This window comes from Elephantulus edwardii, unplaced genomic scaffold (genome assembly GCF_000299155.1).
Source record: "Elephantulus edwardii isolate Elephantulus edwardi_28Jun2011 unplaced genomic scaffold, EleEdw1.0 scaffold00139, whole genome shotgun sequence".
Lineage (NCBI taxonomy): Eukaryota > Metazoa > Chordata > Mammalia > Macroscelidea > Macroscelididae > Elephantulus > Elephantulus edwardii.
The window spans coordinates 342,814-361,452 of NW_006399889.1; the positions used below are offsets into that span (position 1 = coordinate 342,814).

Sequence of the window (18,639 nt, forward strand, 5' to 3'; positions counted from 1 at the left end):
ATACAATATTTATCCTTGTGGACTGAGTTAGTTCACTCAGCATAATGCTCTCCAGTCCCTCCCAAGTTAGGTAATAATTTACAAAGTTATTGCTCCTGCGTGCTGCATAATATTCCATTGTGTGAATGTGCCATAATTTCTCAGTCCATTCATTTGTGGTTGGAAATTTAGGCTGTTTCCATGTTCTTGCAATGGTGAATAATGCTGTTATGAACATTGGTGTACAAATCTCATTTTGTGCCTCAGGTCTCATATTCTCAGGGTATAATTCCAAGTAGTGGAATAGCTAGGTCATATGGAATTTCTATGTTCAGCTTTCTGAGGAAGCACCAAACTGCCTTCCAGAATGGTTGCACCATTTTACAGTCCCACCAACAATGTATGAGTTCCTTTCTCGCCACATCCTCTCCACCATCTATTACTTGCTGCCCTGTTAAACTTTTCCACTCTTACTAGAGCAAGATGGTACCTCATTGTGGTTTTGATATGCATCTCTCTTATTGCCAGTGATTTGGAGTTATTCCTTTTGATGTCATCCCACACGATTTTAATGTTTTCTGAATTTTCTTTGTCTCATCTCTGATTTTTCTTCTAGTGTGTTTCCATTGTGATTCTTGTCTTCCAGCTCACTGACTCTGTTTCATCCCTTCTGTTCTACTTTTTTGTCTTTTAAGTGTGTTGGACCACTTCTGCCATTGCAGTCTTAATATTCTGGATGCATTTTCATGCCTTTCTGTTATTTCTAGTACTGTGTTGGCAGTGCCCTCTCTATCTTGTGATGATTTTTTAAGTTCTTTTATCTCTTTATCTATAATTTCAATTATTTCTTCCCTTTTTTTGCATTTTCTTCCATAGTTGTAGAAGTTCCTCATCATCAATATATTTCTTCTGACTAGTGTCTCTGGAGCATTTGCTTTCTTAATGGTTTCCATTGTTTATTCAATCATTTGTACCTTCTTCCATAGCTGTTCAGCTAACTCTTCATCAATGTATTTTTCCTGATTCTCCACCTCTAGGTTATTTTCTTTATTTACCGCTTCCATTGTTTCTTTCATCATTTGTGCTTTCATTCGTAGCTGTTTGAATGTCTGCATATCAGCATATATCATCTGCCTTCTTGACTCGGGGATTCATGAGATCTGTAATGTTCTATGCTTTATTTTTTTTTGAGAAGGCTTAATTTGTTTTTTTCACAGTTTTTGAAAGTATCTACTGCTTTCTTGACATTATGTAAAGTTTTTCTTGATATATGTTTGGTTGTTTCAATTGAGTCTGGGAGAGTTGTTGTTGGTTCTTGTCTTTATAATGTTAATGATTAGTTAGTTACGAAGTTAAAATGTTCAGTGTATGGGGTGAGCTTCTCACTCTACTGTAAGTCCTTTCTGGTAAAATTTGCCTTTCCTAAAGTCCTTGATGTTCTCTCTGTTCTGTACTGTAACCCTGTTGGTGTAGTCCCCCAATACCAACTCTGTAGTCTTCCTTTATGTATGAAGTGGCTGAGTAATGTAAGACACTCAAGGAGTTTCTCATGCACCTTTTCTTTTGGAGCTTAATGTCTTCCTTTGTCTCTGGAGTGACACAAGATTAAAGATCAGGTCTGCCAGCTCAAGCAGCTTATGTGCAGGGGATCTCAAGTCAGTCCTCTCTTCGCAGAGAGCTACAGATATTCTTTCCTTTGCCTTGTAGTTCTGTATACTAAAGTCCCTTGTCTTATTTGTCCCCTGGGATGGCCCCGCAGCCACAGAGGCAGGGATCCCCAGACAGAAGGACCTATAGCCCCAGGGACCCCTCAAGTCTCTTCTCTCCACAAGCAATGGAGAGTGCTTGCTTTCAGCACAGAGCCTCACCTCCCTCACCCTTCTTCCTGCAGTTTAGTGATTTCTTTTGTCTCTGGTATGGCGGGAGATCAGGACCACCAGCTCAAGCAGCTTGTGTACACCGTGTCTCAAGTCAGCCCTCTCTCTGTATAGTTCTGTATTCTAAAGTCTCTTTTCCTGTTTGGTCCTTTGGATCCCTATTCTTAACTTTTATAATTATGGTTTCATACAATACTTGTCCTTTTGTGATTGACTTATGTCTTCCATGTTTATTTATATTGTATAATATTTCACAGATTATTACTTATCATTGCATACTATTCTATTTTATATATTTTTTTATGTATGCACCATATTTTATCCATTCACCCATTGATGGTCATTTAAATTATTTCCACTTTTTTGCTTTTGTGAATAATACTACCACTGAAAATTGGTGTATATATGTCTATTTGTGTTACAGTTCTTATTTCTCTAGGATATATACTTTGGAGTAGGATTGTTGGGTATATTTCTGTCTTTTTAGGAAACTGCCATACTGAATAATGGTTGTATTGTTTTATAGTCCTATCAGCAGTATTTAAGAATTCTTGTCTACTCAAAATATAATTGGTATTTCTTGTTTTCTGGGTGTTTTTTGGTTTTGGTTTGGTTTTTAAAATCACTACTTTTGTTGCTGGGATACAACATCTGTAATGGCTAATGATCCCTCAATGTGCCTATATATCTTCTTTGGTGAAGTGTTTGTTCATATCCTTTGCTCATTATTTAAATTGAATCATTTGTCTTTTTGTTGTTGAGGTGGTGGAATTTTCTATAAGTTTTAGATATTAGACCCATGGCAAATATATTGTTGACAAAATATTTCTTAGTCTGTATATTTTCTTTTTATCCTTTCAGTGAAATCTCTTGATGAGCTGAAATGTTGTTTGCTTTGGCTTTTTTTTTAAATGAACTTTGTAGTTAGTTTTACATTTAGTATTTAAGTATTTGACCCAGCAGCCTTTAGTCTTTGCAAATTCTTTGTGTTATCTGAAAATTTCTCATAACATCCCTTTTCCTTGAGGGGTTATAAAACGTTTGGGGTTTTTTAAAAGGATATTGGATATACATGGGAGATTGCTTTCTATCAAGCCATGGGAAAAAGAATTTCCCCTGTTATGCTCCCAAAACTCTTGTGTAATGTAAAATACATATCAAATTTTTTTTTCATCAACAAGGCAATTACCTTAAATGAAACTTACTTCCGTTTTAGTTAAAAAAATCTTTCATTTTCCGAGAAATTGTTATTTTAACATTAAAAGACTTTACTGAAAGTTAAGGAAGAAAATTAGCCATGTTTTAAATTTAAAGTAATTTCCTTCTTGTTTGCATCCATATGAAAAGACCACTTCCTTTAAGGCATACTGTTATTTTTTTAAGTAAATAATGTATTTGCCCTGTTTGTAAACATCATAAGAAATCAGAAATTGACTTACAGTTTTCTAATTTGGAATGAGGGAAACCAGAATTTAATACCAGTTATACATTAGATTCTTGTTTTCCATGTTGGAGACCCAGGTTTGATTCTTGGCCAGTCCACCTTCTGTGGACCAACCACCCATCTCTCAGTGGAGGCTTGCATGTTGTTTTGATGGTATTTAGTTTTCAGTGGAGTTTCCAGACCAAGATAGACTAGGAGTGGGGGGAAATGCCTAGGGAACTACTACCAAATACCAGCCAATGAAAATGCTGAATCAGAAGGATTCAATCCTCAAGAGGATCATAGGATGATATAAAACTAGGCAGCATGTCATTAGGTAGTACATTGAGTCACCATATATAGTTGCCATGCCTAACAGTGGCCAATGATAGCAACAGCAATTTATTAGATATATGAATTTCAATGGATTACTGAAATAGTAGCTATTTTTATTGACATCATCATGTTGTTGTTAGGTGCCATCAAGTTGAGTACAACTCATAGCAACTCTATGAACACCAAATATGAACCCTGTCTATAGTATGTCAATCTCATAATTTCTGACATACTTAAGCCCATTGCAACAATCACTGTGTTAATCCATCTGATTGAGGGTCTTCCTTTCTTTTGGTGACCCTTATCTTTTCAAGCAAGATGTCCGTCTCCAAGGAATAGCCTCCCCCAACAACATGCCCAAAGTATGTAAGACAAAGCTTTATCATCTTTACATCTAAGGAGCACTCTAGCTGCACCTTCTCTGAGATATATCATTTTGTTCTTTTGGCAGTCCATAGGATATTCAGTATTCTTCTCCAACACCCCAGCTCAAAGGCATCAGTTCTTCTGTCATCCTTATTTATTGTCCAGCTCTCAGATGCATGGCCAGTGGTTGAAAAGACCATGGTCTGAATCAGGTGCATCTTCGTCCTCAAATTGGCATCATTGCTTCTCAGTATTTAGTCCCTGACTACAGACTTTCCCCATATCCAGATCTCCTAACTCTTAGTACCAAGGATGTTGCTTATGAAACAAAGTAAGGTGCAGTTGTTGACAGTTTCAATCTTTTCTCATCTATCATGATGTTGCCTATATAGGTCTAGTGTTAAGAATGTTTTGGGTTTTTTTTTAATGTTGAAGTGTTTTGTTATTATGTGATGGAATATTTTGTTATTTGTTATTTGTTTTAGTGAAGGTTGTATTTGTCATTGGAAAATCTTTTTATTAATCAGACATTGAAATCAAGAAAAATTATTGGCATGCCAACAGTACATACATTCCTCTGTTCTGGTTGTTTAAAAGGGAGTTCTGCTGGAGTAGTCCAAGTGGAATTGTGCTACTAACCTGAAGGTTATGCCTCTCTGATGGTTTCAATACATCAGCAGCTCAGCAGGAGAAAGATATGAAATTTACAGCCTCCCAAAAACCCACTGGAGGATCAGCTATGAGTCTGTTCTAACTTGACAGTAGTGAGTTTGAGTTAGGGTTTTATTATTTAAAACCAAAAGGAAAATCTTTTCTTTACTGTAATAATTTGATGGTTTTCAAATTAAAGTCAAGGATCTGTTTGTATATTCCCAAAGGTAGCACATATAATTTGATACTGTGTCTTTTTGAAGCCCTCTCTGAGACTTAGACCTCTAGGAAAGTGTGACATCTGAAATGAGGGCTATATCTGATGGATTTTGTGGTCAGGTAGTATGTGTATACTGACCATTTGAAGGGAGTGATATCATGTAGTCTAAGTTCCTCATACTTGCCTTGGAAAGCAGGGAATGTGCTCTTAGGGATCATGGGACCTACTATGCTTTGTTAATAAGTAGAATTAATAAGAGTATTCTTACTACTTTAAGAGTATTCTTGACTGGATAGAAAAACGATGGTATAGTCATACAATAGAATACTCTGCAGCACTGTAAAACAAGGAACTCATAAAATATTATACAGCATGGATGACCCTGGGAGACATTCTGCTGAGTGAAATATCTTAGTCACAAAAAGACAAATCACTGCTGTAAAACAGGACTGACATGGGGGATGGAGGGGAAACAGAAAAGGGGATAAATAATGAACACTGCATTGGAACAGAAGAAGGAAAAAACTGTTTAAAAGGAATACATGACTAGGCGTTATCTGTATGACAACAGTTCAGAATAAGAGGTGCATGGCAAAGTGGACTTGGGGAGTGGTGGGGGAAGAGGGAGTGAATTTTTTTTAAAGTTAACTTAGAGGGCAGTAGGAGGAAAATGTGCAACAATGAATGAATGAAAATCCAACTTTTCTGTAATCACTCATTAAAATCACAATTAAAAAAGAAAGAAAGGGGGGGAAGAGTGTAAGATAGTTCCTTTAAGTTGGCTCTAGTTATATAGCAGTTCCCAAGTTATAGACAATATCTATTACTGTCCTTATGAATTTGTAGATGCTTAGGGTTTTTATTTAGCCTTACTTTAGAAGAAATGGCTAGATACCTTTCCAGCGGTTTAAAATCTGTATGTACAGCAAGTGACGGGGATATTGATGAAGAATTTTTGTATAACAGGAGTTGGTTCAGTCATTCAAAGTGAGGACAAGTACGTGTAACATTAAAGGACAGGTCAGAGTTGTCCTTAGTTAGGTTCAGTGTTTATAACCTAAGATAGTATTTGGGCTACTCTATATTAAATATTGACCTTCTCACTTTCTGATGAAAATCTAATATAGGTGCAAATCTGCAGAAGGAGCCAGAAATTATATGGAATTTGAGGAATTAACTGTGAGCCAACTCCTGCTTTGTCTAAGAGAAGGAAACCAAAAGGTGGAAAGACTTGAAATTGCACTCAAAGAGGCCAAAGAAAGGTATAAAATAGATAAGTTAAAATCAGTATTCGTTTTTTAAAAGCTTTCTTATGAGATAATTAAAATACCATAAAATTCACCTATTTTAAAGTGTACTCCACTGGTTTTTTTAAGAATAGTCAGTCATGTGACCATATCTACAGTATAATTTTAGGAAGTCATCTCTACAAAAAGAAACCCCATACCCATACTCATTTGCATACACTCCTCTCTTCCCCACTCTCCCCAGCTCCTAGCAGAAGCTAAGGTACTTTCTGTCACCATAGATTTGCCTATTCTGGACATTTTAAATACATATGTATTTTATATATATACATATATAACATGTGGTCTCCTGTGACTGGCTTCTTTCACTCTCTTCAAAGAATACATGTTGATGCTTTTGTCAGTATTCTATTTCTTTTCATTGTCAAGTAATATTCTATTGTAGGGACTAGATCACATTTTATTGATCTGTTCATTGGTTGATAAACATTTGCATTATTTTCACTTTTGCCTTTTATGAATATTGTGAGCATTAATGTACATTTTTGCAAGGATACCTAGTTTCACTTCTCTGAGGTATATACCTAGGAATGTAATTGCTGTGTTGTATGATAGTTAAATGTAATATTTTTCAGAACTACCAAAGTAGGTATATCATTTTACATTCGTACCAACAATATATGAGGATTACAGTTTTCTACATTCTTGTCAACATCAATGACTTTATTTTACTTGGATCCACACTCAATACAATTGGTACCAGCAGCCAGGAGAACAAGAGATGTATTGGACTGACAAAGTCTGTAGTCAGGGACTACTCCGTTCCAGAAGAGTTTTCTTACTGGTTCTGAGGTCCCATTCCTCCCAGCACTCCCTTCCCCTGCTCTATTTCTTCCTTTTATAGTGTTACAGGTCGCACCCTAATGAAATTTCCCTTACATAGATTAGATCATGATGTGATTAAGGGATGCTATATTTTACCTTTAAACCTCCCACAACTGTTGGGTTTATCAGATCATTATACAGTTTCCATGATATATCATTGCATGCATTTTTTAGGGGACATAATCCATGGCAACCATCAGATATTATGTTAGCCAGAGTTTTTAGCAGAAGCTTTTTATAAGATTGACAAAATTCTCACTAAGTTTGTTGCCGTTTTTGTCATGAATTTTTAAAAACTTTTTGTTATTATTAATTTCAATGAAAATTTACAGAGACTTTGGATTTCCATTCATTTGTTGTTGTACTTTTCTCCCCTCCCAACCCTCCCCCCTGTACACTCCCCTCTTGGAAAAGTAAAAGGAAAATTTCTTTGATTATTTTACAATCCCTCCCCCCAGGTCCACTCCACTATGCAGCCTTAGTTCTGGACTCCTGTCATGACAAAAATACCTAATCACATATACCTTTTAAACAGTTTTCTCCCTCATCTGTTTCAATGCAGTATGCATTATTTAACCCATCTTTCTCAGTCAGCCCCCAACCCCGATGTCAGTCCTGTTTTACAACAGTGGCACCATACAGTATTTATCCTTTTGTGACTGAGATACTTCACTCAGCATAATGTACTCCAGGGTCACCCATTTCGAATAATACTGCATGAATTCCTTGTTTTTCAATGCAGAGTAGTATTCCATTGTGTGAATATACCACAGCTTCTCTATCCATTCATTTGTTGATGAGCACTTAGGTTGTTTCCAACTCTTTGTTATTGTGGACAAAAATGCGATAAACATGGGTGTGCATATATCTGTTTGGGTGGCAGTTATGGTCTCTTTGGGGTATATTCCCAGTAGTGGAATTGCTGGGTCAAATGTTATCTCTATTTACAACTTTTTGAGAAAGCGCCATACTGCCTTCCTCAGTGGTTGCACCATTTTACACTCCCACCAACAGTGAATAAGGGTTCCAGTTTTCCCACAACCTCGCCAGCATTTGTTGCTTGCTGTTCTGTTAAATTTTGCTATTCTGACTGGAATGAAATGATCTCTCATAGTTTTCTTGGTGAATGAGTTTTTAATTTTGTCAAGTGCTTTGCCCATATCTCTTGATCATATAAAGTTTTTGTGCTGTTTTATTATTTAATATGGCATATTAAATGAATTTTATTTTCAGACATTTAAATCAGTTGACTTCCTGAGATAAATTCTACTTGGTCATGATGCATATGTTCTGGAATTCAGTTTGCTTGTATTATGTTGAAGATTTTTGCATATATATTTATTAGGGATAATGGTATGTAGTTTCTTTAATTTGATGCCTTTGCCTGGTTTTGGTATCAGGGTAATTACTGGTATCGTAAGGTGAGTTGATGAGCAATCACTCTTCCTTTGTTTTTTAATATCTGGTAAGCCTTTTTATATTGGTACAATTGCAACATAATGCTATTGCAAGAAAAACCATTTAGCCTGAGATTTGAGATTTTCCCGCAGAATTTTTAAGACATTGTTTTGTTGTGTTCCAGCCTTTGGTGGAAACAGAAAACTCTGTTGGCATATTGATTCTTTTCCTTTTTGTAGGAAACTTTTTCTTGTTCTTTATTTCTAAAGGTTTTGTACTAAGTCTCAGGTATCTGAAGTTGTCCCATGTCCCATATGCCTTTGGGCAATGCCGTTTTTCATCCAATTGTTAAACCCTAAAACCCTAAACTCATAAAACAAAATCTATGTGAATGTTTGAATGAAGCTCAATTAACAAAAGAAGGGGGAAACTCCCAAACTGATTGGACAGTAATAGCAATAATTTCTTGTGTTCTGGTTTCTCTTTTTTTTCTAATTGGGTGTTATGGACCAGTCCTCTAATATTATTTACTCTTTGCTCCTTCTTTCTGTTTCTGTTTTGATTGGTTTTAATTACTTTCTGGTAGGTTTGATTAAATTTCATCAATCTTTGTTTTTTGTCCTTTGATTTTCATTCCTTTGGTCTTGTTGTGTATATTTTGGATTGGTTTTTATTTTTTTAAAGTGGATGTAGTGGGGGGAGGGTGGTCTGGGTGGGGAAAGAAGGGCAGCAATGAATGAATGGAAATCCAAAATCTCTGCCAATGTTCATTAAAATTATTAAAAGAAAAAAGTGGATGTAACACAAACAACAGATGCTGGTGAGGTTGTGGAGAAACTGGAACCCCTATACTCACTGTTTGTGGGAGTGTAAAATGGTGCAACCACTATGGAAGGCAGTTTGGCACTTTCTCAAAAAGTTGGAAATAGAAATACAATTTGACCCAGCAATTCCTCTACTGGGAATATACCCTAAAGAAACCAGAACGGCCACTCAAGCAGATATATGCACACCCATGTTTACAGTAGCAAAGATTTGGAAATAACCCAAGTACCCATCAAAAAACTAATGGATAAAGAAGCTCTGGTATATTCACACAATGGAAAATTATGCTGCATTGAAAAACAAGGAATTCGAAATATTATCCAAATGGCTGACCCTGGAGAACATAATTCTGAGTGAAATATCTCAGTCATAAAAAGGCAAATACTGCATAATGCCACTGTTATAAAAGAGGACTGACATAGGGGTTGGGGGGAGACTGAGAAAGATAGGACAAATAATGTATACTATATTGAAACAGATGAAGGAGAGAACTGTTTAAAAGGGATATATGATTAGGTATTATTGTCATGCAGGTGTACAGAACAAAGGCTGCATAGTGGAGTGGACTTGAAGGGAAGGATTGTATAACAATGAAAGAATTTTTCTTTAACTTCAAAGAGAAGAGTGAATTGGTTGGGGGGGGTTGGACAGGGAGAAAAGTACAACAATGAATGAATGGAAATCCAAAGTCTCTGTAAATTTTCATTAAAATTAATTAAAAAAATTATTTTCTTAGGATTTTGAATAGGAGAAAAGTTGCAGGCATTTATTCAACCTACTGTCTTTTCCCATATTTTGTAAGATGACTTTCATGTGATTATGATTAGGGATAAAAAATATTGCTACACTTGTTTGTCTGTTCAGGTATTGTCAACTTAGATGGGTCCTAAAGGTAAATCTTTCCTTATTTGCTAAAAACCTGTAAAGGAGAGACTCACACTTATAGAATCCCCATGTGTGTACATGTATGTATACATAATTCTTAAATTGAGTCTCATCCATTTTTATGATGAAATATAAAACATAAACAAGCTACCATAATAAACATAAAAAAATTTTTTTAAATCCCTGCTCTCTTATCTAGAGTTTAGACGGTGTTCTTTTTAGTGCTTTTTAAAGTATTCCTCCAGAGAAATAACAAAAAGAAATTAGCCTTTCTACATTCTATAACTTTTCAGAATTTCAGATTTTGAGAAGAAAGCAAATAATCACGCTGAAATTGAGACCCAGACTGAGGAGAGCACAGAAGAAGAGAAGGAAGAGGAGAAAGGCACAGAAACGGTGAGCACTAAGATTCCAACACTGATTTTATTTGCCCTGATGTACTGAAGACTAGTGTAGAGACCAACTTTGAACCTTACGATTTAAGTGTAAGATGTCATTCAGACTCATAGGAAACCTACTGATGCAATGGTTAAGTGCTCAGCTGTGAACCAAAAGGTCAGTGGTTTGAACCCACCCCCAATTTCACAAAAAATAAAAAGACCGGCAATCTGCCTGTATAAAGAGTATAGTCCAAGAAATCCTTGCCCTATATGCTCGCTATGAATATATGCTTTATATATTCATATGGAAGTAGTAATAATGTTGAATATTTTCTCTTTTTCTCCTATTGCCTTGTCCTGATTTAAATGGATTGAATATAAGTGAATATTAATTCCCATCAATTGTCTATGAAATCATTCCTCTTCACTAATTTCTTCTAAATACCTAAGTAATTTGGCCTAACAAAAACAAAATTTGTCTTCTTCATAGTACTATTATATGATTATCAGAAATACCTTGAAACACTCTTAACACTTTTAATAGACTCCTTTAAAGTTGAGCAGCAAATCATTACCAAGTAAATCAATGCTCCAACTAAGATTTTTCAGAATATTTATATCCAGAACTTGGAACAAAGATCTTTTGATTGGTGATTATGTAAGAATGCATAATTTTTTAAGTGATAATGTGTTTAAACATTATGAATGCTTAGCTAGGACCCTTATTAAGACAACCACAAGATGAGACATTGACAGAAAAACTTCTGGAATCTTAGAAACAGGTTCTATCTTCAACTGTTTTCTGAAAGAATAAGTTTCAAGTGTTTTAGAAACAGGTTCTATTACTCATCTTCAACTGTTTTCTGAAAGTATAAGTTTCAAGTGTTTTAGTGAGCTAGATCGTAGAAATACAATATGGTTTTATTTAATTATGTGATTGTAAATAATTCCACAAGTTAGTTATATTTCAAGGCATAGCTTGTAGGCATTAAAAATTTTATGTGTATATATTTATGATTATACAGCACAATGATTTTTAACATTTAAATAAGATGACCTTTGTTCTCATAGGAAGACTACTCTCCATTTTCCTAAAGCAAACTTAAAATTTTATTTCATGTCATGGTGACCCCATGTGTGCAGAATAGAACTGCTCCATAGGGTTGTTAAGACTATCACCTTTCAGAAGCAGATCACCTGCTGTCTTCTAAGGCTTCTCCAGCCTAGTTCAGCTACCAAATTTTGAGCTAATAATAATTGAGTGCTTAACCATAATCTTCTTCCAGGAACTCTCCTAAATGATGATCAGAGTTCATTTTAATTTTAATAAGGTTATTATCACAAATGCATCCAAATTAACCAGAAGTGCACTATATGAAAACAAAGTTGTGTCCAAAACATTTATATATGATATTTGGGATATTAATTGTCAGAGTGTAATATATTCTCTATTCTTTTTTTTTATTTTATTATTTTTGTGTAAGTGTACTGTCAAATCAGATCTGACTGGTACAGGAGGAGATTGTCCCTCCTTCCCTGGCAGAGCATCTGGTGGATTTGAACCGTGCGCTTCTGGGATTGTAGTTGCAGCTCCTTACCACTAGGCCACCAGAGCTCCCCTATATTCTCTATTCTTTTTAATTGGGTGCTAATGGTTTGGCATGTTTTCTCACAAAAAGATTCCTTTAAACAGATTAAATCATTAAAGAATGATAATTGCATATCTGTGTTTGCAATTTTCTGTATAATAGGTTGGAAGTGAAGTGGAAGCACTGAATCTTCAGGTGACAACCCTGTTTAAAGAGCTTCAAGAGGCTCATACTAAACTCAGTGAAGCAGAACTAATGAAGAAGAGACTTCAAGAGAAGTAAGAATGAGAGACCATTTTTTTATCCTCCTTCTGAAAATGTAATTTTTCACAAAATATACTACTATATTACTATGGTGTATTTTTTTTTTTGCAAAATGTTACTATATAATATAAAATACAGTAACTCACTATGCTACTGACTAAAAGAAAAATAGAGATGTAATTAAAATATTGCATGCAAGCAAAATGTTGCTTAACATTGTTTAAGAAAAACTGGCTAGAATAATACCAGATTAAACTGTATATAGAAGAGGCCATAGGACATGGATGTCATTGCTGATGTAAGATAGATCTTGGATTAAAAGCAGAGAATACAAGAAGACTATCTACTTATGTTTTATTGATTATGAAAAGGCATTTGGCTGTGTGGATCATAAAAATTATTACTAATATTGAGAAGAATGGGAGTCCCAGAACTCTTAATTATTCTCCTGTGAGACCTATACCTAGATCAAGAAATTGTTGTCCAAACAGAACAAGGGAACACTGCGTGGTTTAAAATCAGGAAAGGTGTATGTCAGGGCTGTATCCTTTCTATATCTATTCAATCTGTGTGCTGAGAAAATAATTTAAGAAGTTGGACTCTATGAAGAAGAAAGTGGAATCAGGATTGGAGGGAGACTCACCATCAACCTGCATTATGCAGATGACACAACCTTGCTTGCTGCACATGAGAAGGACTTGAAGGACTTGTTGCAAAAGATCAAAGAATACAACCTTTAATGTGGTTTGCATCTCAACATCAAGAAAACAAAAATTCTTCCTACTGGACCAATAGGCAATATCATGATGGAGGAAAGATTGAAACTGTCAATGAATTTATCTTAATTGGATTCACAATCAGTATCCTTGGTACAGCAGTCAGGTGATCAGGAGACATAGTGCACTGGGAAATCTACAGTCAGAGACCTCTCCAGAGTACTAAAGAGCAACACTGTCAGTTTGAAACTAAGGTGCTCCTGATTCAGACCCTGGTCTTTTCAGTCGCTTTCTGTGCATCAGAGAACTAAACAGTGAATAAGGATAACAAAAGAATAATTGATATCTTTGAGTTGTGGATTAGAAAAGAGTACTAAATATCCCAAGGACTGTCAAAGGAACAAACAGATATGTCTTAGAGAGAGTGCATCCAGAGTGCTCCTTGGAAACAAAGATGGCAAAGCTTTGCCTAACATTGTTTAGACTTGTTAGGAGGGGGTGTTCCTTGCAGAGTGACATCATACTTGGAAAGGTAGAGGGTCAATAAAAGAGAAAGACCCTCAATCAAATGGATTGACACAGGACTGCTACAGTGGGCTCCACTGTATCGGAAATGGTAAGGAGCAAGCACACTTCAGTCTCCAGACTGACATCGTTCCTCTTCAGTACTCTGGAGGTCCCTGACAGCAAACTTCCCCAATGCAAACTGCCTTTTGATTTCCTACCTGCCGATACCAAGAGTGTTGATTTTGGAGCCAAACAAACTGAAGGAAAAGGAATACGAGTCATTATATGTTAAGATAACAGTCCGGAATAAGAGGTGCATTGAAAAGTGGACTGGGGGAGGAGAAAGGAAGAGGGAGGGAGGAAATAGTGTGAAAATGAATGAATATTTTAAAAAAGAAGGTGAATTTGGGAGGGAGAGGGAGAAAAATGCACAGCAGTGAAATGGAAATCCAACTGTTCTGTAAACTTTCATTTAAATCACAATTTAAAAAATTACAAGGATGGTGCAGGGTTCAGATCCATTGTTAATAGGGCCTCTATGAGAAATATTTGACTCAGTGACACCTAATAAAACAACAGTTAAAATTTGAACTCAGAAAAAGCTAACACACAAGCTAATGTATGAGCAAGAAATAATTGTAGTACTATGTGTGTAAGACTCTCTGGTGGTATAGAAGGAAACATTGAACTGTTAGCACAATCCACCAGCCACTCTGGGAGAAAGGTCTCCTTCTACAAAGATTTACCACCTTGGAAACCCAGTGGAGTTAGAACTGGTTCCATATCAGTGAGTTCCTAAGCCTCTGGTGGTGTAGTTGGTAGTGAGTTGTCCTACTAAGCAAAAATAGTCCGCAGTTCAAACCTACCAGGCCTTCTCAGGAGAAAGACGGACAGTCTTCTCTCATTAAGATTTATAACCTCAGAAACCCAATGGAGAGCTGCTATGTGTTAGAATGACTTGTCAGCAATGGGTTTCTTGGTTTTGAGGAGTGGCGCTAAGGTCTTTAATTCTGTTGTTTGGGGACATGTGGTACATATACTTGCTTATGTAAAGACCTTTATGAATCTGTGAGCCACCTTTCCTATAACTTACTTAAGCTGACAACACTAACATGAACAAATATAAAAGAAAGTTGAAAAGAGCAGAAATATCCTGCGTTAGCTTTATTTAGGGGGAAAATTATTTAAAATCCATTTTTAAGGCTAACATATAAACTGAGAATTTTGAATTTGTTTCTTCTAATGTAAGAAGCTACCCAAAACTTAGGAAAACTAAATTGATGTACTTCTGTTGAGTTAGTTGGTAAAGACATTTCCAGCACAACATATGTTGTTACTGTTGTTATGTGCCATAGCATTGCCTACGACTCATTGCGACCCTATGTAAAACAGCCCTAACCCCTGTTCTATCCTGTGCCAATCTCACTGTCTCTGACACTCCTACCCCTATTACCCCAATCACTGTATCAATCCATCTTATAGAGGGTCTTCCTTACCTGCACTGTCGTCTACCCTCCCAAGCATGACATCTCTCTCCAAGGACTGGACTCTCCTTGCAGCATGTCCAAAGTATGTCAGACAAAGCTTCAGAATCCTTGCCTCCAAGGAGCAGCCTGGTTTAACCCTCTCTAGTATGAACGTTCTCTTAGCAGTCCATGGTGTATTCAATACGCATCTCCAACACCACAGCTGAAAGGCATCAATCTCCTTCTATCATCCCTAATCATTGTCCAGCTCTCTGACGCATAGCAAGTAATTGCAAAGACCATGGCCAGTATCGCACTCCTTAGTCTCCAGACATCGTTGCATTTCAGTACTTTGGAGAGGTCTCTAACAACAGACTTTCCCATTGCAGTACCTTTTAATTTCCTGGCTGATGGTGCCAGAGTGTTGATTGTGAAGCAAAGCAAGCTAAAGGTGTTAACAATCTCAATCTCTTCACCTTCTATCATGATGCTGCCAATCGGGCCAGTGGTTAGAATCTTTGTTTTCTTGATATTGAGCTTCAATTCATATTGAAGGCTACAGTCCTTGACCTTCTGCAGCGAGTGCTTCGGTCCTCCTCAGTTTCAGCAAGCAGGGTTGTGTCATCTTCATAACACGGAGCACAACATATAGGTGTGTTTTCTTGAATTTATACTTAACACCAAAGAGTTAAGGTAATCTGGTACTACATAGCAACTAAAAAGAAGGCCTTTTGACAAACAGACCTACATTTAAAATAAAAATCTATCACAGTATTTCTTTGAGTGCCTCTCTGAACCTCAGTTTTATCTTTGTAAATTATATATATTAGTCTTTACTTCATTCATTGTTACATTCTGTCCAGTTGACTGTCAACTCATAGAAACCATAGAAATAACTTCAAAATCTATGCCTGGCACATAGCTGCCTTTTATGTTTACTGTTATTATACTGACATTCTCTTTCAGGTCTTGAATGGGACTTAGAGCACTTCGTTTTCTCCTCTTGAATCTTTCTCAGAAGTCATAATCTTGGTGCTTAACTATTAACTTCTTTAAAGATAACAGGTATCAATAGATCACTATATGAGAAGTACCTTTGGCAAACACTACTTTGGTCAGTGTTTAAATATAAACATGTTAGCAGAACTACTTAAAACAGTTATTTAAAATGGATAGTAACTCTTGTGACCTTAGGTCTATACTTCTGTGCTAGGAAAAGACAAGAAGATAAAATATATTCTGTTGTGCCATTAAATCTTTGAAAATTGGCCCCAGTCACTGAGCCGCCACTGAGGACTCAGCTGCCTTCCCCTCGAGCCCCCTCGCTTCCCGACGCTCTGTCCCCCCTGCCCGCTTTCTCCTGCCACCACCTTCCGTAGGTCGTTTCCACTGAGGAAAAGGTATCGTATCATATGTCCGCTATCCATAATCTCCACTCTTTCGACCCCTTTGCTGATGCAAGTAAGGGTGATGACCTGCTTCCTGCTGGGACTGAGGATTATATCCATATAAGAATTCAACAGAGAAATGGCAGGAAGACCCTTACAACTGTCCAAGGGATCGCTGATGATTACAATAAAAACAAACTAGTGAAGGCGTTTAAGAAGAAGTTTGCCTGCAGTGGTACTGTAATTGAGCATCCACAATATGGAGGAGTAATTCAGCTACAGGGTGACCAACGCAAGAACATATGCCAGTTCCTTGTAGAGATTGGACTGGCTAAGGACGACCAGCTGAAGGTTCATGGGTTTTAAGTGCTTGTGGCTCACTGAAACTTAAGTGAGGATTTCCTTGCAATGAGTAGAAAATTTCCCTTCTGTCCCTTGTCACAAGTTTAAAACTTCACAGCTTGTATAATGTAACCATTTGGGGTCCACTTTCAACTTGGACTAGTGTAACACTTTCATGCAATAAACTGAAAAGAGAAAAAAAAAATCTTTGAAAATTGCAACCCTAAGATGTTTTGTACTTGCTACAGACTCTTTGTATTGATTTAAGAGCCATAGAGAAGTGAAGGAGTAATGATTGTCGTCATGAGGTCTTAATTGTTGGTTGGTTTGTGGTTTTTTTTTTTTATATAGATGTCAAGTCCTTGAAAGGAAAAATTCTGCAACTCCATCAGAGCTGAATGAAAAGCAAGAACTTGTATATAATAACAAAAAGTTAGAGCTACAAGTGGAAAGCATGCGATCAGAAATAAAAATGGAGCAAAGTAAAACAGAAGATGAAAAGTGAGTGTGTGGTGCTTGGGTGGCTTCTTGCTAAACATAATAGCTAGTATGTACAGATTACAATTAGGATTGGAGAATAAAATTAAGAAGTCTTTTTTATTTATTTGAAGATGTACTGGGAGTCTAAGGGGATAAGTTAAAATTATTTTCTGTTTTTAATTTATAGAAATGATTTTCTTTAAGAGTAGAAAAATAGTAATTATTAAGTGATAAAGATAGGAGAGAAAATTCTGCTACTTGATTGTTCAGCAAAAGGTTGGGAGGCATGGTTATAATTATGTTTCTGTGATTTTTTCTCTCCCCAATCTCTGATTTTTGGGTTTTTTTAAAAAGTCTCTTTTTTGACAGGGCCAAATTAGCATCTCTACAGTTAACACACAGCAAGCTTCTTCAAGAACACAGTCATGCATTGAAAACAATTGAGGAGCTGAAAATGAAAGAGGTATTCTTGAAAAACTCATTTCACAGCCTAGAAGTACATGGGAAAACTGTCAAACATTTTATATGTAAAAATAGTTCTTTTGATCCTTAACTAAATTTGATTTCATAAGTGGTTTTTAAGTTACAATTGGTTTTTCATGCCTAAGTATTTACTCTGGGGGAGGGGGGGGGTGTAGTTTTGGTGGTATATAATTGAATGCTTAAATAAAACATCAGTTGTTTGAACCCACTAGCTGCTCCACAAGAGAAAGTTGTGGTAATTGACTTCCATAGAGATATACAGCATTGAAAACTCTATGAGACAGTTCACCCCTGTCCTACAAAGTCACTGTGAGTCAGAATAGAAAGTTAATGGCACTGGGTTTGGTTTTATATGTACACATGGTGCTATTCTTGTACAAAGATAGTGCTAATGCACTCAGTCAGGGAGTAAACTTTTAGGAATACTGAAAGTAGGATTGTAAGGAGCAAACAGCTTGTGTCATAGACTCCTGTGTGAAGCCAGCTAGGTGTAGTAACAAGTAGGTACCATCTGGTATATGAGACACTGAAAGCCTAGCTCTCCCCTGCCGTCAGGGAAAATTGAGACCTGGACAGCTTGGCCTGCAACTTAGTAATAATAGCCAGTGTGATTATAATTAAAAGCCCATGGCAGCTTTTAATTAGAAGGGGTCCTTGAGTTTATATCGCTATAAATACATGCTTTGTTTTTTATTTCTCTTAAAATAGGATATATTTTCTCTTTAAAGTTTAATAGGTTACTCACTGAAACATATTTCTTCTTCACAAAGTAAAAATTATATGAGTGGAAACTTAGCAGGATCAGTGAGTCACACCTTGTTCAAATTGGGGTTTGTGGTTATTGCTCTTTTTTTCCTGTGTTTTTATTATATTGCAATATATTAGGAAATTATTTTTTGTAAGCTATGAGCATTGACTATGCAAAGGCATTT

The 18,639-nt window shown here is 36.3% G+C and overlaps 1 protein-coding gene across 1 annotated transcript in view; it reads left to right on the plus strand.

Annotated features, from left to right (window-relative positions):
• OPTN (optineurin) overlaps positions 1 to 18,639 on the plus strand; it is a 64,664-nt gene that overhangs the window by 35,533 nt on the left and 10,492 nt on the right. Inside the window, exons 5-10 of the mRNA XM_006894270.1 lie at positions 761 to 771; positions 5,973 to 6,114; positions 10,386 to 10,488; positions 12,224 to 12,339; positions 17,096 to 17,245; positions 17,594 to 17,687. Of these exons, the coding sequence (XP_006894332.1) occupies positions 761 to 771; positions 5,973 to 6,114; positions 10,386 to 10,488; positions 12,224 to 12,339; positions 17,096 to 17,245; positions 17,594 to 17,687 (616 nt within the window). The remainder of the gene's footprint in view (positions 1 to 760; positions 772 to 5,972; positions 6,115 to 10,385; positions 10,489 to 12,223; positions 12,340 to 17,095; positions 17,246 to 17,593; positions 17,688 to 18,639) is intronic.